The sequence below is a fragment of the Pleurodeles waltl genome, chromosome 3_1 (genome assembly GCF_031143425.1).
Source record: "Pleurodeles waltl isolate 20211129_DDA chromosome 3_1, aPleWal1.hap1.20221129, whole genome shotgun sequence".
NCBI lineage: Eukaryota > Metazoa > Chordata > Amphibia > Caudata > Salamandridae > Pleurodeles > Pleurodeles waltl.
In genome coordinates, this window is record NC_090440.1 from 743,995,095 (window position 1) to 744,021,145 (window position 26,051).

The 26,051-nt window shown below is 46.0% G+C and overlaps 1 protein-coding gene across 1 annotated transcript in view; it reads right to left on the reverse strand.

Annotated features, from left to right (window-relative positions):
• Positions 1-264: 264 nt before the first annotated feature.
• LOC138284580 (solute carrier family 13 member 4-like) overlaps positions 265-26,051 on the reverse strand; it is a 413,185-nt gene continuing 387,398 nt past the window's right edge. The window contains exon 16 of the mRNA XM_069223513.1: positions 265-1,100. Coding sequence (XP_069079614.1) covers positions 957-1,100 — 144 coding nt within the window. The 3' untranslated portion in view covers positions 265-956. The remainder of the gene's footprint in view (positions 1,101-26,051) is intronic.

The following is a 26,051-nucleotide window of genomic DNA, read 5'->3' on the forward strand; positions in this document are numbered from 1 at the left end:
ATTACAACATATAGCTTACTAGCATGGGTATTTCTGTAGGATGGTGTGTGTTTCCTTCTTTCAGTTGAGAGATCTATAATCTAGGAGTTGATTTCTAACGTCTCAGGTCTTTATGGGTCTACTCACAAGTACTCTGCCCCTTTCTATGTACCTTTACAGAGTTTTAGAAGGTGTGGGAAGATATTGTTACAAAAATATATGGTCAGAATTTGTAACATTTCACAGGAAAAACAATAATTTTGAAAAAAGTACAAACGAAAACACTTTGTTTACAAAAACTTGAATGTTTTAATAACAACTTGTAAAGATAAAATTTTACAGCACCAAGGCATGTAATACCGTACATTCTCTGCAGTCCCACACCAACTGCATGAATATTATTTTAGTTTTGTCACTGTTAAGAAGCAATTGCACTGCTGAACTTTCTCAAAAAGTGGTAGATAAGACATGCCAATGTCATGTAAACACCATAAGTCATAAAAAAGTGGCATTTGGCCACAATGCTGGACTTCAATACTAGTAAAATTTCATTTTCACAGTAAATGAATATTGGAAACACACTGTTAATGGGTAAGTGCAGTGGATCGAATTCTCTGACAAGAAGTAGATCCCATAATTTACTCTGCTAAAATGCAAGGCCTTAAAATGATTTCTCAGAAGGGCACATCATTCTTCCAAAAGCAGTAGAAGCAACGTTATTAAACAATAAAAAATCAAGCAAGTTGGAGCCTTGTTTTAAGAACGGACATTTTCTAAAGGTTTAAACAAAGTGTCACAAAAATTAATAGTATATAATGCTATTCTTATTTTACATCCTGATTGAAATATATTAATTTGGCAAATTACGTTAATCTCATAAACACCATTTATGTGTTAATTGTCCCATAATTAAATGTAAACTGGCTTTTCATACATTCAACCTGTTTCTTTTTCTTTCCGAAGCAACAAAGAGTCCATTATGGTGTTGATGGTGCTGTCATATTTCTGGATGGGGCCCATTCAGGAAATGTGTTGAGGTCAAACATGGGAATTCCCCAAGTATACAGTCCAAATAAAAGAATTATAAGGCTGATAACATTGACTCCAAGACCAGTCTTCATCTATTTGAGCGAGAAAACAAAATTATAATTAATACAAATAAGTCAAAAATGTTTGATTTGTAAATATATTTTAGTAACACATTTTGGCAACAATAATACCACATATGCACACAATAAAGCAGAATCGGTACTATTACAGTGCACGCATGTCTAGTGTAGCCCCAGCAGGGTCTGATGTCTGCCACATTTTAGCATACTGCTAAACGATAAATTAAGAGACAGCGAAACATTATGACATGCATTTACCCAATCAGGGGCATATTTAACAAAAAATCATGCAGCACAGCGAAATTAGCTGCATTACGTTACTCTAGATTGAATTAATGCCTGGCAAGATAACTCAAGAGTTGCATCGCTGTTGCACCCCTTTGTATGGCGCAAGAGCGGCACAACTCTTAACTCTTTTATAAATATGCCCTTCAGTGGTGATCCTGAGCATCTGCCATGAATCAAGCCTTTCTGGACCTACCTTGGCAATCTGGGTGTGTATATCCACATATTTTACCTGTTTGGGTGCTTTTGATGCACAAAACCGAAAATCAAGTAGTATGAAAACCACAATTTCACCCAATTTTATCAGGGTTGAAGAATGCCTTGTCCCTTCTGAGTCCTAAACTATGCCCACACTCCACAATGGTAATAAATAGCATTTCACATTCTACACAGCTGCAAATATATTACACATATATGCTGGAATATATATATGTATATATATATATATATATACATATATATATATATTTACACATACATGTTATACGGAAAATATTTAATTCATCATCATGACGACAGCCCCAAACTTCTCTGCAGAGCTGTACCATTTTTAAGGGCTACTAGTATTATGCCAACAACCTAATTATATGTGAATTTTATCTCAATTATGTGGCAAAAAGCCAAATAATGCAGAACATTCTCTGGCAATTATTTCTGGATCTCTGAGATAAAAACACTTATTGGGAAAAGTGAAAATTATGCAGCAAATTAGGTGGCACACTCAGAAATAACGTGTGTGCTATGTGTCCCCAGAGTGCACTGCTGTGGGGTGCAAGCATTTGCGTTGAATTATAATGCAATGTTCACAATCTTTTTCCATACCAATATGCTAAGATGTTCTTCGATTTATGTATGTTTATTCATAATCATAAGGTGAATTCTTTTAGTTTTTAATAAAACTTAATCCATTGTCCGAAATACTGCTGTGAGCATTATTCATCAGTATACCAAAAGTCCAATGTAATGCATTTTGGACTGCACGTCCTTCATCTGGGGGAAGTCTCATAATTTTCTATGTATTTATTCATGAAACTCATGAAACTCTGAACTTTGAGAGACACTCCACTACTGTGCATCGAAAGGTCTCCCGCAGTGGTGAAAATAAAATTGTATGTATTTATCAGATGGCAAATAACATGAATTGTCTGTTTTCAAACACAGACAAACTAGCAATAAAACTAGGGCAGGATAGTATGATTTTCTGTCAGTGAGGCTTACAGTTGTGGGCAGACAACAATCTAAAACATGTCACCATTTTTAGGCTGTATGCTGTTGTTTAGAGACAGGACAGAATATTAACACCTACCACTTTACAGATTTGTTTCTCGTGTCCTGGCATGTGTCACTTACCCAGTGTACATCTGTTCGTGGCATGTTCCGCGGCAGATTCACATGCACCCTCCCACCTCCCCGGGAGCCTGTAGCTGTTTAAGTCGAAATTGTAAATTGTATATATGTAAATAAACATTCCTTTAGCACAAACTATGTACATACATATCTATTCTATTGCATGGACATCTTTAGTATTCTCATTCTACCACTCCTACCTCACCCTGTGTGGGAAAACAATCTAAGATGGAGTCGATGCCCATGCGCAATGGAGCCGAAAGGGAGGAGTCACTCGGTCCTGTGACTCGAAAAGACTTCTTCGAAGGAAAACAACTTGTAAAACTCCGAGCCCAACACTAGATGGCAGGAACAGTGCACAGCATGTGTATCTGCAGCTACACATGCCATCAAACATATATATATATATTTTTTTGTTGTTGGACTTTTTTGCTTATGCAGGGTCATCCCCAATCTTTTTGCCTCCTGCCTCCTATTTTTTCTGACCTGTTGCTGTTGGCTTTTGAACTCTGAGCACTTTACCACTGCTAACCAGTGCTAAAGTGCATATGCTCTCTATGTAAATTGTATTGTTGATTGGTTTATCCATGATTGGCATATGTGATTTACTAGTAAGTCCCTAGTAAAGTGCACTAGAGGTGCCCAGGGCCTCTATATCAAATGCTACTAGTGGGCCTGCAGCACTGGTTGTGCCAACCACATAAGTAGCTCTGTAATCATGTCTCAGGCCTGCCACTGCAGTATCTGTATGTGCATTTTTTAACTGTAAATTCGACTTGGCAAGTGTACCCACTTGCCAGGCCTAAACCTTCAATTTTCTTACATGTCAGACCCCCCCTAAGGTATGCCCTCGGTAGCCCCAAGGGCAGGATGCAGTGTATGGTTAAGGTAGGGCATATAGTGATTTGTTTTATATGTCCTGACAGTGAAATATTGCTTAATTTGTTTTTCACTGTTGCAAGGCCTGTCCCTCTCATAGGTTAATATGGGGGAAACCTTTAAATCTGGTTAAAGTGTAGATTCCCTTTGGGAGCGGATGGACATGTGGAGTTTGGGGTCTCTGAGCTCACAATTTAAAAATACATCTTTTAGTGAAGTTGATTTTTAGATTGTGTGTTTGAAAATGCCACTTTTAGAAAGTGAGCATTTTCTTGCTTATACCATTTCTGTGACTCTGCCTGTTTGTGGATTCCCTGTCTGGGTCAGTTTGACAGTTGGGCTGGTTGCACCTCACACTAGACAGTGACACAAAGGGAGCTGGGGTGTAGTCTGCATTTCCTGATGAGCCATCTGTGCTAGGAGGGAGGGGAGGAGTGGTCACTTACACCTGAAAGGTCTGTGCCTGTCCTCACACAATGCAGTCTCCGACCCACTGGTGAGTGTCTGGGGCCTGGCCTGGGCAAGGCAGGATTTCACATTCAAAAGAGACTTTACTTTGAAGTAGGCCTACTTCAAAGGAGAAATTGGGTATAAGAAGGGCACTCAAAACCACAAAATTTAGGAACACTTCTGGAAACAAGAGGAACCTCTGCCTGGAGAAGAGCTGAAGAGCTGAGGAAGAAGAGCTGCCCTGCCTGTGACTGTGCTTTGTGGAGCTATCCAGCAGTTGCTGCTTCTGCCAGAGTAAGAGGGCCAAGACTGGACTTTGTGTGCCTTCCATCTTGAGAAGAAATCTCCAAGGGCTTGATTTAGAGCTTGCCTCTTGTTGTTTGAAGACTCAGGGACAGCAAAGACTTCTCTCTGCCAGCACTTGGAGTCTCTGGAGAAACTCCTACTCTGCCCTGTGGTGCCCATCCAGTTCCTGGGACCCTGAAAGGAGAAGCTGGCAGCCTAAAGACAAGGAAATCCATGCACAGAGTGCCGTGCGGGGAAAAGATCGACGCAACTCCGATCTGCGGCTGAAGAAACAACACGCCGCCGGCTCCGCAGCTGAGAAACGACGCTTGCAGGGAACGCGACCGAAGAATCGACGCCGGGAGCAGGAGAAATGACACGCAGCATCGCTGACGGAGGCTGGGAGATCATAACCCACGCTGCGGGGTTTTCGGATCATCGTGCGGCTGGATTTCCAACACAAGTACCGCTGTGCGTGGAAAAACAACGCAAGGCCTGCCCGGACCCGAGAATGCTGACCGAATCGACGCATCGCTCTCCTGTGGAGAGAAGAAACGACGTGCCCCGACCCGGTGAAAGGAGAAACAATGCACGGTCCCACTCGTGAGTGGAATCAACGCCTCGCAAGCCCTTTTTGATGCGCACTCGCCCGTGCAGGGTTATTTTTGACGTGCCCAAGGTACTTTTTCACGCTGACAGCGTTAGTGTGTGTTTAAAACTACTTGACTCTTTTTGTTTTCTAATTGATTACTTGACTTGCGTATTGTGTTGTTTTGTTTAGATAAATATTTCCTATTTTTCTAAGCTTGTGTTGTGTCATTTTGTAGTGTTTTCATTAAGTTACTGTGTGTGTTGGTACAAATACTTTACACCTAGCGCTCTGAAGTTAAGCCTACTGCTCTGTCAAGCTACCAAGGGGGGTAAGCAGGGGTTAGCTGAGGGTGATTCTCTTTTACCCTGACTAGAGTGAGGGTCCTTGCTTGAACAGGGGGTAACCTGACTGTCAGCCAAAGACCCCATTTCTAACATATATATATATCTCTATATATATCTCTCTCTATATATATATATATATACACACACACACACACACACATACACACAAAACATAGTGGTCGCTCGCTATTAGGTAGTTATAGTTAGGACCTAATTTCCATAGAAAAGCTTTTTTATTTTACTTGCCTATATCTTTTGTGCCAGTTAACGAATCTTCACAGAATTTTTCAAAAGAATTTGCGACTTACGTCAGCTGCTATCTGGAAAGTTTCAGGGTGCTCCATCAAGCGGGGGCCATAAAAAAAGGAGGGGGGCTTAAAATGGGTTTTCTCTATGTTAAATCCCATAGGGATGTTTAACAGGAATAGCACCTGGACCACTGGACGGAATTACACCAAATTTGGCAGAAAGGTAGCTCTTGGTCCAGACAGTGAGGTTTTTGGTTTTTGGTGTAAATAAAAAACTAATTTGTAAATATAGGGATGCCAAGGCTCTGTGAACCCTCTTGATCTTGTTCTAAGATCTGACTGCCAACACTTCAACAATGAAGTTTTGGCAGCCATGTTGGGACTCAGCTTCAGCCGAGTCCCAGAAAACATTATTCAAAAAAAGAAAAGAGGCAAGGTTAGGGACACCCTGACCTCTTAGCTCCAGAGGGACCTACCCAGAGCAAAAAAGGATTATTTATAAAAAATTTCAGAGGGAGGCACTGCAGATGTGCAGAGAGTAAAAAAACAACAAGTGCAGGCTCCCGTGCTTGTTTACATGCAGCCACCGCCTGGGTCAGGTCCCAGGGACATTTACATTCTGAATACAAGAGGGGGCGTCCGACCCCCCTGCAGACCCAGGGGCCCCCACTTCCCCAGGGCTTTAAACTAAATGAATGTGGGCCCCCGCGCAGCCCCAGGAACTGCCACCTTCCCGGGGCTTTGTACTAAATGGATGCAGGAGAGCCACACGGCCCCCATGCAGCCATGGGGACCTCCACCTCCCCAGGGCTTTAATCATAATTAAGGGGTGGGGCTTGTGGCCCCCCGCATTCCCAGTGACCACCATCTCCCCAGGTCTATTTAACGCTGGAAGGTCCTCCCTTGTGGAAACAGTGATGGCCTTGGGGATCACTACCCCCCAGGGCTGGCTCCTGCTAGGTCCCTGGGTATCCACCCCCGGGAACATAGTTGTCTGCTCTGACTTGCCAGGAGCTTTGACAGCTCCCACAAATTTACAGCAAACACTCTGGTTCCAGCAAGTGAGAGCTGTCAAACAGCTCTCACTTGTCGGAAGCGGAGGTTTCCTCTCTGGAAACAGAGGAAACTATTTCTCTCAGAGAAAGGGAGCAGCATCTTTAGCGGCTCCCTCTCTGTGGCAGCAATGTTAGCTCCCGCAGGAGGTGGAGAGCCAGCTGGGATCACAAGGGCCTTCAGGCTCCCCCTGCCATCCCAACCATTTTGACTGGGTGCCATAAGAGGCACCCAGATGACATGGCCAGGCCTAGGGGATGGGGCCCCATTCCCCCCAAAAAAGAAATATATAAAACGCTGGGATCTGGGGGATGGGGTCCCTGGGGCCAAAATTAACCAGGAAAGGGGGGCCAAAGGCCATGCACAGTGTGGGACTGGCTGGTTAGAGGGCTGGCCGTAGGGACTGGCTGCAGGCCAGGCCCTGCAGGCAACCACATTATGCACGGCCAAAGTCAGTGCGCAGCGCAAGGTTTGGTGGTTACAGGGGGTGCACAGCGGTGGTTGAATTAACATGTAGTAATGAAAATTACTATATAATATAAAAAAACATAAAAATACAGTGAAAAAAACAAAGGTTACAGGGACATTATAGTTAGGAAATGGAATAAAGAATAAAAAAAACATAGAAATTCACTTAAAAAATGTATATTACAAGGACGTTAAAGCTAGACTCACATTTTAAACGTACATGGAAATTCACTGGTTAGAGTTAGAGTTATCTCAAGTAACTAGAACTTGTGTCCTAAGGGAACTATAACTCACACCCTCATCATGCACTGTTAATTACCCCACAAATTAGGGCACTCATGACATCTTTGATAACTTCACTGATAATATCAATGTAATATTTGCAGTAGCATTCTTGATGAAAAAACTGTGTATGGCGGGCGCGAGTTATAGTTACTTGAGATAACTAACTATAACAGGTGAATTTCTATGGTGTTGTACGTTTAAAATGTGAGCCTTACTACAATATCCATGTAACCTTTGCTTTTTTCAGTGAAAATATATATATATATATATATATATATATATATATATATATATGTATATATATATATAAAAACGCAGCACTCACATGATTCTTTAAATTGCTCTTTTTAATCTGCAATTGATAACACCAACACCAACCCGTTTCAACCAACAAGGTCTTGATCACGGTAAATGAATGATCCATTCATGACTATATATACTCTCTCTCCCTTTATGTGGCATTATGGGATATGTAGTTCTCTCCATATAAACTCAGGATTTCAAACATCAAAACAAAAAGAAAAAGAAAAACCCCATATTTACCATTAAAAACAAATATTTACATTTGAACAAAAAAGAAGACACTTGTTACTTATAGTCATCACAAAATATTGTATCAAAATAGTGTGAAATTCTACTGATCAATACATCCTTATGCTCTTTGCATTTTGTATTTGTTTCATTTATCTACACCAATCATCTATTATATCTATATTATACTAATATTATTTTTATAATTCATTGTCAAACATGATGGTCTAGTACCCACTCTTCTTTTTAATTAATCAACTTGTCCTGTATTATCAGCATCAAATACCTATTATTTATCACCTGGTGCAGTCAATTCATATTTGTATCATTAAGATTATCTCATCATTCTTCATATTTACTCTCCATATTTACAAGTGACAGTAGAATTCCTCGTCTCCATTTATCCCATAAGAGAACTTTGTTTTTAATCTGTAAATATTTGCTTTTATTGGTACTTATGGGGTTTCTCTTTTTATTTTTGTTTTGACGTTTGAAAGCACAAGTTTATATGGAGAGGACTACATATCCCATAATGCCACATAAAGGCATAAAGGGAGAGAGAGTATATATAGTCAAGAATGGATCACTCATATACTGTGATCAAGACCTTGTTGGTTGAAACGCATTGATGTTGGTGTTATCAGTTGCAGATTAAAAGGAGCAATTTAAAGAATCCTGTGAGTGCAGTACTTCTGGTTAAAAGGTGTAGTCATACTTGTGAAATGTGTGCCTGAGTTAAAGGTTCTAATCAACCAGTGACTGGGTTTCTCCAGCCCATACAAATGTTAACAAGGCAGTGGCAGTTTATTTATATAAATTTAATTATGGATTTATCTATTTCTGTAGACTATTCAGTTATCAGGGCTACTGTGGATGAACACAATGGCACATTTTTCTACATTACCAAAACACTTCCAAATACATTCCAAATGTCATCTGTCTTTTAAACAGATATTTTCATGTTACACAGTCTATTAACCAAGATAATACGCGATAGAGGATGGCAATACATCTCCAGAATTTGCTGTCAGTTAAGTAAAAATCTCAAAGTTCATCAATCTCTGCCAGCTGGGTATCATTCCCAGACTAACGGACAGAGAGATTGAATTAAACTCTGGAAACCTATCTACAATGCTTAGTAAATTCAAACCAATTGAAAATCCATTCTATTGTTAGCAGAGTTTGTCCTTGACAAACTCTGCTGATGCTATCCATTTCTGTTCGGCGTATGGATTTTGTCCTCAAACATATTCTTGAATCATTTCTTCTTATGATCCAGTTCCCGCAGTTCAAGGTACTCTGCACCTCTTTGCAAAAATAGGAAAACAAGTTAAAATTAACTTACCAAAGCACAAATGGAGCATATCAGGCAGCTCAACAGATACTAAATACAAGATAGGAGATAAGGTCACATTATATGCACTCACGTTTCCTTCTTGTATACACCGCTCTAAGTTAAGTCCTACATTTTAAGCACCCTTTTGAAGTGCTAAGATAATACATCTAGTTATTGTCCACCTGAAATTGCCACCTTAATGAAAGATCCATCCATCTTTTCATGCATCTTCCTTAAAGCTAGTTTATCCTGCTACCCATTTTGCAAGACCTAATAAATCCACCACCTACTAATTGATGGCCAAGAGGAATTTGAAATGAATGAAATGTATGATATCTGAACCCATAGAGAAAAACACCAGTTCTTGATAGACTGGAGGGTGTATCCTCCCTGTGATTGGTCATCAATCTGGCCTCTCAGGGTTATGGTTGCCATCTAATTAAAGATTTTTCCTTCTTAATCTCCATAAACCAGGTAATCCTGAAAGGAAGTAGAGGGTTGTGAAATGCTGTTGCAGATGTGCTTACCTTTTTCATGGGCATGGTCCACGACCACAGAGTCTTGCATTTTTCTGACTACACAGTGTTGTGCTGGGACAGTGACACGCTGGGCATTCTGATATTGGTAGTAGCGTGCAGCAACAGAATTGATTTCTTACCATGTTGCCTTTTCGGAGAAGCACGCTGGTCACCATGTTTCGTTTCTCCTTGTGCACAAGATCGATGGGAAGGTGTTACTGTGAGGCTTTTTAAAACTTGATTAAAAATTTCTAACTGTAGTAGGTTTGATGATGGCCATCTTTGAATAGGTTAGTTTCAGTCCAGACCCATATTATTTATTTCCTTAATATTCCATGTCTTTTTTCCTGATGGGATGCATAGCATTACATTCTATGGCAATCTCTACCTAATGTGGGGGAAAAATGTTTTATGTTCATGTCACTTTATGTTCTAGGTTATTTGAGTAGTGGGCCTTTAGAAAAGAGGCAGATATGCTGACTGGTGGATAGCAATGTTTCCTATTCTGTTGTTCGCTCCAGACAGCTGTTTGTCATCCTTTTGTTCTTCTGCTTCATTTTACTTTAGAATAGCTAATTCATCTACATGGATCTTTACATATTTTTGCAGGATTCAGATATTTTCCTTTAAGGAGATGACATTTTCTTCAGTTGGTTCAAAAGCCTATCTGCAGTGTTAACCCTGGATTCAGAGGAGGCTTTTGTAACAACAGGTTTTATCTTTGAGTCAAGGAACTTCCATCCAAGACATCCAGAAGACCAGTTCCTGAAACTTGTTCATTAATGCTTTGGTAAAATACCCCAGAAAAAATGCAAAGGAAAAACTATGGCCCATATGTATACTTTTTTAGCGCCGCATTGATGCAGCTTTTTGACGTAAAAGCGGCGTAAACTTACAAAATACAATTGTATTTTTTAACTTTGCGCCACTTTTGCGTCAATAAATGATGCAAATGCAGCGCTAAAAAAGTATAAACATGGGCCTATATATTTAAATGTGCAGAGTGTAATTTGCTATTCACTGCTATTGTTGAGGGGCATTTCAAACCGGTCAAGGCTTCGTCTCGTGTGAGTTCTCAAACTACATAAGTTTAGTGTTTACACCCACAAATGAATATGGTTAAAATACCTACTGAATAAAATACATATTAAATTATTTGCCGATGTGGCAGAACTCATTACTAGAACTCAGGTGACTGAACTGAGTTTTTGATTTATGCCACGAGAAATGTTTTGAAACAGTATTTGAGGAAAATACAGTGGCCACACATTCAATAAAAAGACATACTTGAAATCCTTTGTGATAGAATGAATTGTTGGCACACTGCCTTTCCCTACAGTTTAACAAAGAAAAGCAGTTCTGACACACACATACACACTCACATGCACACACACATTTACAGTCAAAACTGTGCAGACTGCAGTTAAGTACAATAGAATAAATTGTTTAAATGGAAAAACTTTATGAGGCAGAACCTTGTGGGATGAAACACTGACCTTCAAACAAAGATGGAAAAAAGATCTACACAATCTCTGACCTTCAAACAAAGATGGAAAAAAATCTACACAAATGGCTGGGTTTGCCAGATACAGGTACAACATTGTCCTAAAATCAGACGGGGGCACACAGAGGAGTGAAGGAAAATGAGACTGGCCTAAACGGTGGGGCAATATGTAGGAGCTATATGAGAGAAGTAAGAAATGAATGGCAGATTTGGGGTGACCGACTGTGGACACAGTTAAAGATTAGGAACAAGAAATAGAATTGAAAAGAGAAAGCCTAGGGGAGCCAGTACCATAGGATGAGGTGGAGAGAATGTCAAGCTTTGGGGGAAGTTTAAAAAGAAAACAGATAGGGGAGAAAAATACATTTAAGAAGAACAAGTGGGTAAGCATGAAGAGCAATGAACAGTGCAGATCAATCACAAAGACCAGACTGAATAAAAGTTCATAATACGAGTTTTGGTGACATATAGGGGGTGATTCTAACTTCTAAGTTCCCCCACCAAAATACCGCTCTGCGGTCGAAAGACCGCTGAGGGTATTTTGGGATTTGCCCTGGGCTGGCGGGCGGCCGCCAAAAGGCCGCCCGCCAGCCCAGGGCAAATCAACCTTCCCACGAGGACACCGGCTCAGAATTGATCCGGCGTAGTGGGAAGGTGCGACAGGTGCAGTGGCACCCGTCGCGTATTTCAGTGTCTGCATAGCAGACACTGAAATACTTTGTGGGGCCCTCTTACGGGGGCCCCTGCAGTGCCCATGCCATTGGCATGAGCACTGCAGGGGCCCCCATGGGCCCCGCGGCACCCCCTACCGCCATCCTGTTCCTGGCGGGAGACCCGCCAGGAACAGGATGGCGGTAGGGGGTGTCAGAATCCCCATGGCGGCGGAGCGCGCTCCGCCGCCATGGAGGATTCTGCAGGGCAGTGGGAAACCGGCGGGAGACCGCCGGTTTCCCGCATCTGACCGCGGCCGAACCGCCGCGGTCAGAATGCCCTGCGGGGCCCCACCGGTCTGTCGGCGGTGCTCCCGCCGACCCTGGCCCCGGCGGTCTCAGAATGACCCCCATAATGCTTAACGATTGTAAAGTTGAAACTGTAAGGAGCCAGAAGAGGTAGACATGATTGAATGGCAGCCTAGAATCAAAGATTATGCCAAGCAGAGGGGGAGGGAGAAAAATGTGAATGTGGAAATTTAAAGAAGGAGGGAGGCTGCAGGAAATAAAAAGATTTCATTTTATCTGGGTTGAGATGTACTCTGTCAGATGACATCCAGGAATTTACTGCAGATAAACAGAAGGAAATGATATTATGAGTGACTGGGTAAAAGGGTACAAATATTTTAAAACTGGAAATTACAGCATAACGTTTGCAAAATAGGTTAAAAGAAGTTAAAGTCACAAAAAGGGAGAGGCTGGGGGCAAGCACAGCTATAACAGAGGAATTGGCCGTGGACAGACCCCTGAGGCATCCCATAGAAGATACTTATCTTAAATAACGCTTTTTCTGGTGGATACTCTATGCAACTGCATATTTGGCATCTTGAAACTATTCCCAGGCATCAGACTAGGTCCAGAATATTTTTCAGCAAAGCCCCTGCACGCAGGAAGGTAGTGTTGTGTGGCCACTCAAGCGTGCTGAAGGGAGTGTCTTTCTTGACACTGTCTGCGCCCTCAGACACAGAGCCAAAAAAACAATCATTTATGCCAGCGTGCAATCTGTAATATGGGGCTTTTTTATGGAAATGAGTCCATTCCACAGAACGAGGAGGGGTGAAAGAAGTGGGAAATCTGTGCCTAGAGTATTCACCAGAAAGACAGAAAGAGTGTTACCAAAATTAAGTCATTTATGCTTCTGATGGATACTTCTAACTGCAGATTCCTCACCTTTAGAATAGACACCAAAGGAGGCGTGGCCTGCAGCAGCATGGAGTAGGATGCACTCTTCTTGCGCTCCCGACCTCTGGGCCCCTGCCAAAGCCAGTGACTGCCATGGGGCACGCAATATGCCCATCGAGCAACCTGCTGCGTTCGGTGTGCCTAGTGTGAGAGCGGGATGGGTTGCTGGAGAACCGGCTGCAGCCGAAAAGCGGCCGGACCGGAGCCTGCGATCTCGCTGCTGCCATCTTGCCTGGACCCTGTGGCGCCTCAACTACGGCGATGCTGACTGTGGTGGCGTCCACGCAGGGTGCCGAGAAGCTTGCTGCGCCCGCTCGAGGGGCGTGCAGCGTCCGGCCCGGGGACCCACCGCACCCGGAAGAGCAGCTGGGGTGCAGCTGGTAGCCCAACTGCCACTGTCCTGTCTGAGGGTCAAGGGAGGCTCAGCCTGAGGAGAGGAGGCGGTGGTGGCAACCAGTGTGGCCCCAGAGGATGTACGCCCTCTACAACAGCACGGCAGGGTCTTGGACTATACTTGGTGAGATGTGGCTATCAAGCCATACGGGGCCTGGAGGCCTCCAGTGGATCTCGGTGCACTGGTGAGGAGATAGCGATGATGCAGGAGAATGGCCCCCCACATTGTGATCTTGGGGGTGAGGCTGGGTCCTTCACTGACTGGCGGCTCGGAGCCGAGGGAGCCCCCCTATCCAGCAACAGAGTGGTGAGTCCATAACTGAGAAAGGACTCTAGCCTGGCGCATGTTGGCGCCCTTACCGCCCTCGGGCATTACACAAACCTTGCCTCGTACCAACTGGGGGGATCCTAGGAGCCGGTGCGGAGGCCCACCCAATGTTTGGTGGCCTGTGGGAGCCAACTGAGGGGGGACTGGAACTCTCTTAGCACCATCTATCAGCTCTACGCCCCATCCCCCTCTGGAATTTTGGGTTGGCCCCCGGGGGCCTGACCTGGTCACTGGACCTGTGATACGGTGATTCCCTACAGACCAAACCGATAAGGGGTGTGGATTACATTGGCAGTCATGGGAGACAGGGTTGGTGGTTCCTCAGAGGGGTGAGTGACATGGTACCCCATCGTCCAGCACCATGGAGCGACATCCAAGTGGACATTGATGTATCCAGATATTCAGGTACTTGATACTTCACTGAGGTCTGCGGGAGCCCGCGCCCTGTCTGATGCCCCTTAGATACCTACTTGCTCTTTTGACTATATCACAGCAGACTCAGACCACTGCCATCAGTTGTTGATTCATCTTAAATTGTTAGAATTTGTCCAGGGATTCTCCTGCCATTGATATGCCTCGTGGCAAATCCACCAGGGCCACTCCTGATGCAACAACCAAGACAACCCCCTCACCTCTTTGTGGAAGAGACCACAGCCGCCAAACATGGATTCTGGTGCCAGGAAGGTGAAGGGGTCCGAGTCCCGGACTTGTCGGCTCCACTTACTCAGGCCTACATGGACAACTTTCTCTGTGAACTGAGAGCTGAAATCGGATCCCTTAAGGCAGACTTCAAGTCTTGTATCCACGACCTTAGATGGGACATGGATGGTTTGTGAGAGAGGGCTAATGACATGGGGCAGACCCTTGAGTCACGAACTGAGGATCGCAAAGCCCTAAATCATAGAATATTCACCCTAAAGGAACATCAGATCGACCTCCAGCTGAAACACGAGGATATTGAAAATCAGAGTAGAAGGAATAACCTCCGCATCCGGGGGGGTTCCTGAGGGCCTGGAGGGCTCAGATATTGTTTCCTTTATAGCGGAATTGCTCCATGCCGTTAGGGCTGATCCTGACACCTGCCCTCTATACTGGACATAGAGAACAACGGCTTGCACGAACGATGGGGCGCCAGGACTTTCCTCCTGACATCCTTACACAAGTGAATTTCTATGTGGAAAAAGAGGCTATCTTGCAGGCCTCCAAGATCAAGCTAGTCTACAAAGGACACACAGTTCAACTGTATCAAAAATTGGCGCCCTCCATCCTGTGGTGCCGTAGGGACTTTTGCCCCTCACAAACAAACTCTGTGAACTCAAAATCAGATATGAATGCGGACACTTGTTTGCTCTTATCTTTATGTGGGAGGGCAAACAGAAAACCCTCCGCTCTTTGGAAGAAGCTCACCATCTACTGACCATACAAACTGCCTCCGGAGAGGCGGGCCTGTCTCAATCTGCTACTTCGGAATGATCACCTCAGTGGCCCACCTGGTCCACTTTGCTCCCCTAAGGTGCCTCCAAGATATACCGGGAGCAGCAAGCATGTGAAACCAAGAATTATATTATTCAACATTTGCATATCATGGCCACATCCTCGGTACCCCTTGCCTTGGAAACAAACTGAGGAATCGGGGTATCCTTCACAACGCTCTAGCCATGGGACCATCTGAGAGCATCCGTAAGTAAACGCTGCCTTGTGCACTTGCTGCCACCATGGCCTGCTTTGTGTGGGGACCATGAGGATGCTCCACTCTCCGTTACCTGCTCTCTCTGCTGTAAGCTCCAGAGCTGGCAATCATGCAGCCCATCTCCCATGTCACCCCTCTATCATTGAGATATTGGACCTCTATCATTGAGACATTGGACATCAATCCTCCCCTCAACGTGACTATCAATTCCTCCCAGACCCCACCTGATCAGGTCCCTGGGGGCCTGGGAGTGATTGTGAACTCACAATTGTTGCCCGCATGCCCCTCTGTTCCAGACATGTAGGGAGTGACTTCCCTTGGACGGCCGACACTGCCCTGCGCCAACCCCACACATTTCTGGAAACAAGCTTTAGGCCCGCTGGCCTGCTGTTAATGTTGTTTTCACTATGCACTGCATTTTGTCTGCACCACAAGTTCCCCTGAGCGTATCACCCCTCTTCATCACTGCGACTGCCTTGCTGAACACCTGTGCACTGTCTACCGGGCAACGAGACATCACTTTAAGCATGAAACACGCTCCCACATTTTTCCCCCTTCCCCGCTGCGCACATACCAGTGGCATCCCATGTCTCTAGGTTCCCGCGATACCATGGCTACTTTTCTCTCATGACTACTATGACTGGGTTTAAGCTCCTAATGCTCAATGTGCGTGGGCTCAACTCCTCCAACAAACCTAAACAGATCTGGCAGAAAGACGCTGCCGTAATTTTCCTGCAGGAAACGTATCTCCTGCAACAAGACGCTCAATGTATGGTGCATCCTAAGTACCACATTAGACCCTGGGCCCCCGCCCCCTCCAAAACTGAGGGAGTGGCTATATTCTGTAAAGCTTCATTCTGTGCTAAGCCAACGTGCATAGTTTGCGATGAGAATGGTTGCTTCCTCAAATTTACGACACAACAAAGGCCCCGCTCACTTAGCCTACTTACTCTATATGTCCCCCACCAGTTGCAAGACACTTTCATCCATTCCTTAAGAAAGGAACAGTTCAGTGGGAAGGAGGGTGACATAATTCTAGGGGGGGCATTTAAACCTTGTGTGGGACCCGACACTGGACCGTAGTGCGGCCACCTACCAGGGGATGGGGGCCATGTCTACAGCGCTCAAAAGGGATATAACTGGCTTGGGGTTAATAGATACATGGTGGGAGCACAACCCAGTCATGAGAGATTATTCATTTTTATCATATGTTCATCAATCTTACTCATGCATAAATTATATTTCTTTTTTAGTCCTTGCTACCTCACATAGAATCTACCCTCATCTCAGATATCTTGGTCTCTGATCATGCGCATGTGGAGCTGACCTGGAAATGCTGGATGGGTGGGCCGCCCCATTTGCCCCGTTGGGGCATGCACCCCTCTCAACTGAGAGACTCAGTCGATGTAGATGCAATTCCGACCGCAACTACTTTGATCCTAACTCGCACCCAGGAATTACAGCTCACACTCTCTGGGACGGGTTCAAGGCCATTATCAGAGGACCTATCACCTCCATCTCTATTGCCAGGAGAAGGGAGGTTAGGCTGGTAGAGACGAACTTAGCCAAGGAAATTAAGGAATTGGAATGTCAGGATCACACCACCCTATCCAGACATGTTAAACGTCATCTGGCCATATTGCAGGGCCAATTACGTACGCACCACACCAATTAAAGAGAAACGCACCCTCCTTGCCCTTAAACAAAGATATTTTACGAGGGGGGCAATAAAGTAGGGACCCTCCTGCCATGAAAACTTGGACAACAGCAGGCCAAAGCCCACATCTCAGTGATCCAGACAGCCCCAGGAATCTGTGCTCCAAAAGAGGTGGCTAAACAGCAGGCCTTCCAGGATTTTAATCAAACCTTATAAACTAGCGAAGATGCTCCCCCTAAGGTCCTTGCTTCTTACCATAATGAACTCTGCTGGGGCCCAATGGACACTTCCCACACTGAGGCATTGGAGGCGCCTGTTTCCCTAGATGAGCTCCAGGGAGTGCTGCAGAGCCTTCCCCCAGGCAAAACACCTGGGCCGGATGGTTTACTGGTAGACATCTACCACACGTTTTTCCCACAACTGCAAGCCCATCTGTTGGTTCTATTTAACATTTTTACAGCCACCTCAGGACTCACCCCAACCATGGCTGAGGCGGAGGTCGTTCTAAATCCGAAACCGAGCATGGATTTGTCTCTTTGCTTGTCATATCGCCCTAAAGCACTCTTGAACACCAATGCCAAAATACACATTAAGATACTAACCAATAGGCTACAACCCTTCCTTTTGGGTCTGATTGCCCCAGATCAAGTTGGCTTTATCTGCAACAGACAGGGTGCAGACAACATCCGTCACCTTGCCCACTTGGTGGAGAAAGCCCATTGTTACAAATCAAATCAAATCAAATCATTAACATTTATAAAGCGCGCTAGTCACCCGTGCGGGTCTCAAGGCGCTAGGGGGAAGGGGGTTACTGCTGCTCGAAGAGCCAGGTCTTGAGGAGTCTCTGGAATACGGAGTGGTCCTGGGTGGTCCTGAGGCTGGTAGGGAGGGTGTTCCAAGTCTTGGCCGCCAGGTAGGAGAAGGACCTCCCACCCGCTGTAGAGTGGCGGATGCGAGGGACGGCGGCGAGAGCGAGGCTGGTGGAACGGAGGAGACGGGTGGGGGCGTAGAAGTTGAGGCGTCGGTTGAGGTATTCTGGTCCCTTGTTGTGGAGGGCTTTGTGTGCGTGGGTGAGAAGTCGGAAGGTGATCCTTTTGCTGACTGGGAGCCAATGCAGGTGTCTCAGGTGGGCGGAGATGTGGCTGTTGCGGGGTATGTCGAGGATGAGGCGGGCGGAGGCGTTTTGAATACGTTGCAGACGTTTCTGGAGTTTTGCGGTGGTCCCAGCATAAAGGGTGTTGCCGTAATCCAGGCGGCTAGTGACGAGGGCGTAGGTCACGGTCTTTTTGGTGTCGGCGGGGATCCAGCGGAAGATCTTGCGGAGCATGCGGAGGGTGAGGAAGCAGGAGGAGGACACGGCGTTGACTTGTTTGGTCATGGTGAGAAGAGGGTCCAAGATGAAGCCAAGGTTGCGGGCGTGGTCTGAGGGGGTCGGTGCGGTGCCAAGGGCCGTGGGCCACCAGGAGTCGTCCCATGCGGTCGGGGTGTTGCCGAGGATGAGGACTTCCGTTTTGTCTGAGTTCAGTTTTAGACGGCTGAGCCTCATCCAGTCTGCGACGAGGGATTACACCATCCCTGCCTGTCTTCTCTCGCTGGATGCAGTGAAGGCATTTGATAGAGTCAGTTGGCCTTACCTAAAAGCAGTCCTTCGGAAGGCTGGACTAGGGCTGGTGATGATTGACAGGATTATGGCTCCATATGCCTCACCCACAGCGAGAAAACGAATCAACGGAGAGCTGTCTCAGACCATCCACCTACAAAGAGGCAAGAGACAGGGCTGTCCTCTCTCACCACTCCTGTTTGCTTTAGCGGTAGAGCCCCTGGTATTTACGATTCACCTTACCAATGCTATAGCGGGGATCCCCTTTGGTGGACAGGCTCATAAAGTTGCTCTATTTGCCGACGACTTCTTCTTAAATCTCTCACAGCCAGGTTCCTCCCTCCCGGCACTTATTCAGGTACTCCAAGTCTTTGCAAAGGAGTTTCAGGCTTCCAGATTAATCTGACCAAGTTGCAGGCCTTAAACCTAACTATCCCCCATCCGAACTACAGACCATCCAACCTCTTGCCCCTTTTCAATGGGCCTCTAAAGCGATCCAGTACTTAGGCCTCCGTCTCACTCCAACCTTAAACACTTGGATGTTGGCTAATTGGCCTGACTATTGAAAGTCCGCCTTAGATGATCTGCGTCGATGGAAACCTCTCCAAGATTCCTGGCTGGGCTGCTTGAACGCGCTCAAGGTGTCCTTTCTGCCAAAACTCCAATACCTCTTCCAGTGCCTACCTACACAACCCCTCAGGATGAAAATCTTTTTTTCCAGCAGATATCCGATCTTTCGTTTTGGGAGGAAGTCGTCCCTGCTTTTTTAACGAGGTATTGATGCTCCCTCGAGATCGAGGGGGATTGGGCTGTCCCAACCTCCTCAAATACTGTTGGGCGTCACATCTTTGGTTTTTGTCAGAATTTGTCATGCAGGACAGTGACATACAGTGGCTACTCATGGACCGTGCAGTGGCTTGTCGTCCCCTTAGGGACTTAGCGTGGCTCCCCAAACATACAAGACCACACAGCCCCCCTCACCTCGCAACCACCACAAAAAAGGTTCTGGACATCTGGGACAAAATAGCAGTCAAAAGAGGATTCACTTCCTTCCTGCACCCTAACACCCCTCTAGCAGGCAACCCTGACTTCCAGCCAGCGCTACAAGCCCACTCTTTCAGCCAATGGAGGGAGGGTGATTGTCAAACCCTCTGTGATCTCACCTTTAAGACCTTTACACAATGCTGTCAAAAGGTTCACCTTATTGAACCCACTAAACTGCAATACTATTAAATCCACCATTGGGCTCTCTCTTCCTCAAAAAAAGGGTCCACCCCAAGCTGACTGCTGTTGAAATCGTGATACAATCCTTTAATGGGTCACGCAGACTCATATCCCAGGCATACCAGGTACTTAAACACACCTCCCCATCTCACATCCATCCCTATCAGGCAAAGTGGCATGCAGACATTGGAAATGAACTGTCTTCAAAACAATGAGATTGTTTGTGGTGTGATATCCCACGAGTCATAAAAAGCATCCCTCAGCAAGTAACAGCGTATAAAGTAATGACTCATTGGTATCTTACAGCTACTCGATTACACCCAATTTTCCCATCCACTTCCTCTTTATGTTGGCGTTGTTCTTTAGCACCGGGGGATTTCTTGCATATTTGGTGGTCCTGCACAGGTATCACCATTTTCTGGAAGGAAATCCTCAGCCATATCAGGGGGACGGTAGGCTACCTGATCCCTGCAATCCCCTGAAACTGTCCTCCTAGGCATTCAGCCCCAAACTTTACAGGCTATAACCCATGCCGACTTGCATATGATCTTATATATGCTAGGAGCGGCCAAGCAGCCAGTCATCCTCCACAATCCGCGACCCCTCCCATATCCACATGGTTAACACGTTTATGGCAAACCAGCAAAATCACCCACACAGAAGGGACATTTGCTTGCACATGGCAACCCAATGTGCAATATTTGACCCACCTGGAAGTCACATGCTTCATGCCACCAAGGCTTAAAGCCATTCAACTGTTTGACTGAACCACACCTACTGGCCTGAACCACTGTAGCTGATAGAACCCACCCTCTCCACTGCCCTATCTTGCCAAGATGCTATTCCCTGAGGGGTCTCCTGCTACAGTCTTAGAGGCTGTCCTTAGACAATGTGCATGATTCCTGGACTGTTTTGAGTTTCATATTGTCCCTCTTCAAACACTGTTACTGGGAAGACGTCATCGAAATGAACAGCTAATACTTATACGCAAGCTGAGACCACTAGGTTTCCATGGTGTAGAATGTGTAGTATATGTCAATAGTTTTAAAAGCTATGGTGACTGTTATTTAATAACTGTACCACACTTCTGTAACCTTGCCGAAGACTTGTTGTAAAGGCAGATTTTGCTGTTGTTCTTTACTTACTTGTTATTTCTTTTTTGCTCCTAAAATACAGTAAAGAGATATTTGCAAAAAAGAATAGATACCAAAGTACTACGGGTGGTAGGCGTGTGGAATGATTCATATGAAAGAGCCCTGCAGGACCGAACAGCTAAAATGCCTTTTCCATCAGACCTAGCTGTCAAGGCAAAACAAATTGTGAATGTGTGCACTGATGCAGCTTGACAAATACCCAGGACAGACACTTCATGGGCCAGTGCAGTGGAGTCAGACTTGGTTAAATAAAATGGGCCCTCAATCCTGGAGGCTTCTTCTTGGCCAGTGCGAATCAGACCTTAATGTAAAGGACTGTCAACCTGGAGAAAGTCCTCTTTTGCACTGTCTTGCCTTTCTTTGTCCAAAGAACCCCACAAATAGCTGACTGTCCATCCAATGGTATTCAGTATGACTGATGTATAAGCTCAGTGCTCTTGTTGCATCCAAACGATGGAGTCTCCCCTCCTCTTTGGAGGGGTGAGGTGAAGAAAACACTGTTTGAATGTGTCTGAAATTTGGTAGAATTGCCACTTTAATTTTCAGCACCAGTTTGCCCAGAACAAAGGTAGTGTAGAGTGGCTGGAATGACAGAGCTTAAAACTCACTTGCATAATGAACTGCCTGTGGGATGATAGATGCTCATGTCGAGAGGTTCCCGGTATCACACTATCCTGGCCCAGACTGAAGCCGCTTGGATGAGTTGGGCCCGTTCGTTATAGATCTTCAGAAAGGCATACAGGAGTCCCATGCTCCACTCTTTATGAAATACATCTCCGAGAAAGAACAGTATTGGGTACTCCATTGCACAAACGTTTTGACAATGTGCAATATTGATGGTGATGAAGTGATCAAACCAGGGTTGGGCGATGCCCTATGCCATCTCCAGGTGAAACTGCCATTTAGGATCTGCTATGCATTGTCAGCAGAGTTTGTCCACCCTGGTGTTTGAAGATCCTGCCAGGTGATGTGCGATGAGGGAAATTCCCTAATGAAAAGCTAGTTCCAGAGGAGCAAGGTCTCCTGGCACACAGCCCATGAATCCACCCTGCCCTACTTTTTGGAAGAACACATTGGGGTGGTATTGTCTGTGAGGTTGGGAACCAGCCTCCCATTGATGAACAGCAGGAAGGCTTCAAACCAAGTGAATGGCCTGCAACTCAAACATGTTGATGTGGAGACTGGTCTCCATTGGAGACCTAAGACCTCTGATCTTCATCTTTCTCAGATGACCAACTCAAATTAGCAGGGATGTGTCTGTCAACACCGTAGCTCTGGGTGGATTGGGAGAGGGGGTCTGTGATTGGTGCAGTTTGTGGATAAGCAAGCACCATTGTAGATCTTTTGCAGTTTCCTCCGACACCCGGATGGAATCCAACAAGTCCCCTATGTGCTGGGTCCACTGATATTTCAGATACCACTTCAGAGCCTGGCATGGTCGTTGTTCAGCATGCAGAAAGCCAATAGTCCAAGAAACCTTAGAACCACCCTCACTGAGACCAAAGGCTGAATGTCCTGGACTCTGATCCAGAAGAAAGGCTCAGTAGTTCACCGTATTGAGGATGACTCTGATAGAAGGGACTCTCTGCGAAAGAGTTAGGTGTGACTTCGGCATGTTGATACTGAACTCCACTGATGTTGGGAGCTTAGCTATGATTGACTGTGGCAAGCCCACCTTCAACAGCAGGTTGTAGAGGTATGGGAAGACTGCTACACCCAACCCTCATAGGTATGCTGCAATCACCAGCCACCAGTTTTAGGAGGAGATACGTCCCTTGCACACTGGAGAAGACTTTTGAGAAAAACACTGATCAACTGATGACAAAAAGTTAGGAACTAGCTCTGGATCCACATAAGAAAGCACAGACAGAAAGGAACTGTTGTCTGTGGGCTTCAGTGGTGCTTATAAGCTGCTCCAGCCTTCACTTCTGGCGCAGAGCAGCATTGATGCTGAGCCACATTAAGCCACCTGTCAGTATGACTGGACTATGCGGAAACATCTTGCTGCTTCCATCTTTCGCATGGATGTTCTAAAGGTAAGGAATCTGCGGTTAGATGTATTTATCAGAAAAAAGGATTCCAAACAGTGGGGACCTGTATTGTAAGCCAGAGCTGGGAGAGGCTAGACCGGAACAATAAGTGATTTATAATAAATGTTATCCTGAAATCCCTTTAAAAGCCCATCTCTAGTATCCTGATCAGAGGCAGCTTGTGACCCATCTAGTCAGATGGCTGCAGTGCCATGGCTGGTGTTATGTGCCCCTTCCTGCCTATGGCAGACGGTGGTGCCTCCTTGCTTCTGCCAGCTGGTGTTCTTTTCCTGCCCTTGCTGGCTGGTGATGCCTCCTTCCCCTTGCTGGCTGGTGCCCCTTCTTGGCCTTGCTAGGTGGCGAACCCTTCTTGGCCTTGGCAGGTGGTGCTGGCACACTGGCTGGGCTGACAGGTGCCTCCTTGGAGCGTCTCACACCTGCAGTAGCTGCAGAAACCACAGTGGCTGTGGACTGGGTGGCTGAGGTGCTGGGCTGGGTTCTGGCAACCCTGGCCTGAAGTGAAGGGGGGGGGAGGTGGAGGGAACATGTCAAGGGTGCAAGGAAAAGCTTCTTAGGGACACTGGGGCGGGAAGAGGGTGAAGGTTTGGGAGTGGAGGAACAGGGAGTGGTTGTAGGAGGTGTCAGTCTGCTGTGTTTGGGTGCAGATGCATGGGCTGGATGCTGTTGTGAGGTGGATGGCTGTTAGTGTCTGTGTGCTTGTGTTTGTGTACTTTGGGAGGAGAGGTCAAAGACACACTGGGAGAGGACACAGGGGACGTGTGCATGGATGTGGGAGTGGTGACTGCTAGTGAGGGGCGTGTAGTGATAGGCATGCTGGTGATGGAGGTAGTGGAGGTAGCCAAAGAATCAAAGTAAACTTGTCGGACCCTCGAGAAGGCCTGGCGCCAGGACCACACCGCTGACAACATGACCGCCCTCAAGAACGCTACCCGCGAACACCACCGCCTGATCCGCGCTGCTAAAAAGACCTTTTTCACCGACAGACTGGACAAAAACAGCCACAACAGCAAAGAACTCTTCAGCATCGTCAAGGAGTTCTCCAACTCCAACGCCAACGCCGTCACACCCTCACAGGATTTGTGCGAATCCCTCGCCACTTTCTTCCATCGCAAGATCAGCGACCTCCACAACAGCTTCGGACACCAGACCCAACATAACACCACCGAACCCGCACCCCCGGCCATTACCCTCAACAACTGGACCCACATCAACACTGAAGAAACCAAATCCATCATGAACTCTATCCACTCCGGCGCCCCTTCGGACCCCTGCCCTCACTTCATCTTTAACAAAGCCGACAAAACCTCCAGACCGTCATCAACTCTTCTTTTTCTTCTGCTACCTTCCCCGAATGCTGGAAACACGCTGAAGTCAACGCCCTACTAAAGAAACCTACGGCTGACCCGAGCGACCTGAAAAACTTCCGCCCCCTCTCTCTTCTGCCTTTCCCAGCCAAGGTAATAGAGAAGACCGTCAACAAACAGCTGACCACCTTCCTGGAAAACAACAACCTGCTCGACCCTTCACAAACCGGATTCCGATCCGCAGCACGGAAACCTCATCTCAGTCACTGACGACATCAGAACCCTGATGGACAACGGTGAAACAGTCGCCCTCATTCTCCTCGACCTCTCGGCTGCCTTCAACACCGTCTGTCACCGCACCCTAATCACCTGCCTCCGCTCCACCGGGATCCAAGGCCAGGCCCTGGACTGGATTGCCTCCTTCTTCTCAAACCGTTCCCAAAGAGTTTACCTCCCTTGAAGTACTGGGTTTTTCAGAACCCAGCGGTGCCAGGGAACACACCCTAAGACTTCGAGTCCTTCCTGTTTCAGACTACAGAAACACAGAGTCTTCTAGGTGAAGTCAAAGATCTTGTTTATTGGCTGCAGCCAGTAACAGGTATCCTAGAAGTACAACACTGTGTATATTCTCAGGAGACTGCTCCCTTTGCAAAGCTAACCTTCTCTTTTATACAAGATATTATGCTTTAGGCAAACATTCCTTATTTTACAGTTGACCATTCACATATTTTCACTACAAAGTAATAGCAGGTTTATGATGACAAGCCCATATTTCAGTTTGTCCAGCCCTCAATCAATTACCCGGAAAGGCTTAGTACTTTCATCAGATATCGACGGACCCCCAATATAAACGGGCACCTCCTCCTTGTAAAGCAAGTCATAAAGAAAGAAACAGAGACAGGTGTGTGTAAGATTAGGCATGGTTTGTGTGTGATGAAAGGTTTATGATGTGTTGTGCCTTGATATTAATCTCATTCGGCCACTGGGAAAGAAACTGGCCGAACAGGTTTGGCTTCAGGCAGTGGAGTCAGCTTGCCCAGGTCACAGAGGAGTCAGCAAAGGTGTACGTGTCCTTCAGACACGTTTTCAGCATTAGACATTGGCCTATGTGAGGGCAATCACAAAATGGCTGTCGTTTAAATGGAACACGAGGGTTCAGGACGGAAACTCTGATATTCGGGTGATTTCATTACCCGAATATGAATACAATGCTTGTGCATATTATTCTAATCATTCCCGGTCTGCTGATACCAAAATCGTTGTGATACGACGACGTTTATAACACAGGTCCAGAATTATCAGTACCACACCCTCCGTTTTGCTCAGAACCCACCGAGATCATCTGCGGCGTACCTCAAGGCTCATCGCTCAGCCCGACACTCTTCAATGTCTACATGAGCCCCTTCGCCAACATCGTTCGCAAGCACGACATCATCATCACCTCCTACGCCGACGACACCCAACTTATACTCTCCCTCACCAAGGACCCCGCCAGCGCCAAGACCAACCTACAAGAGGGTATGAAGGACGTCGCAGATTGGATGA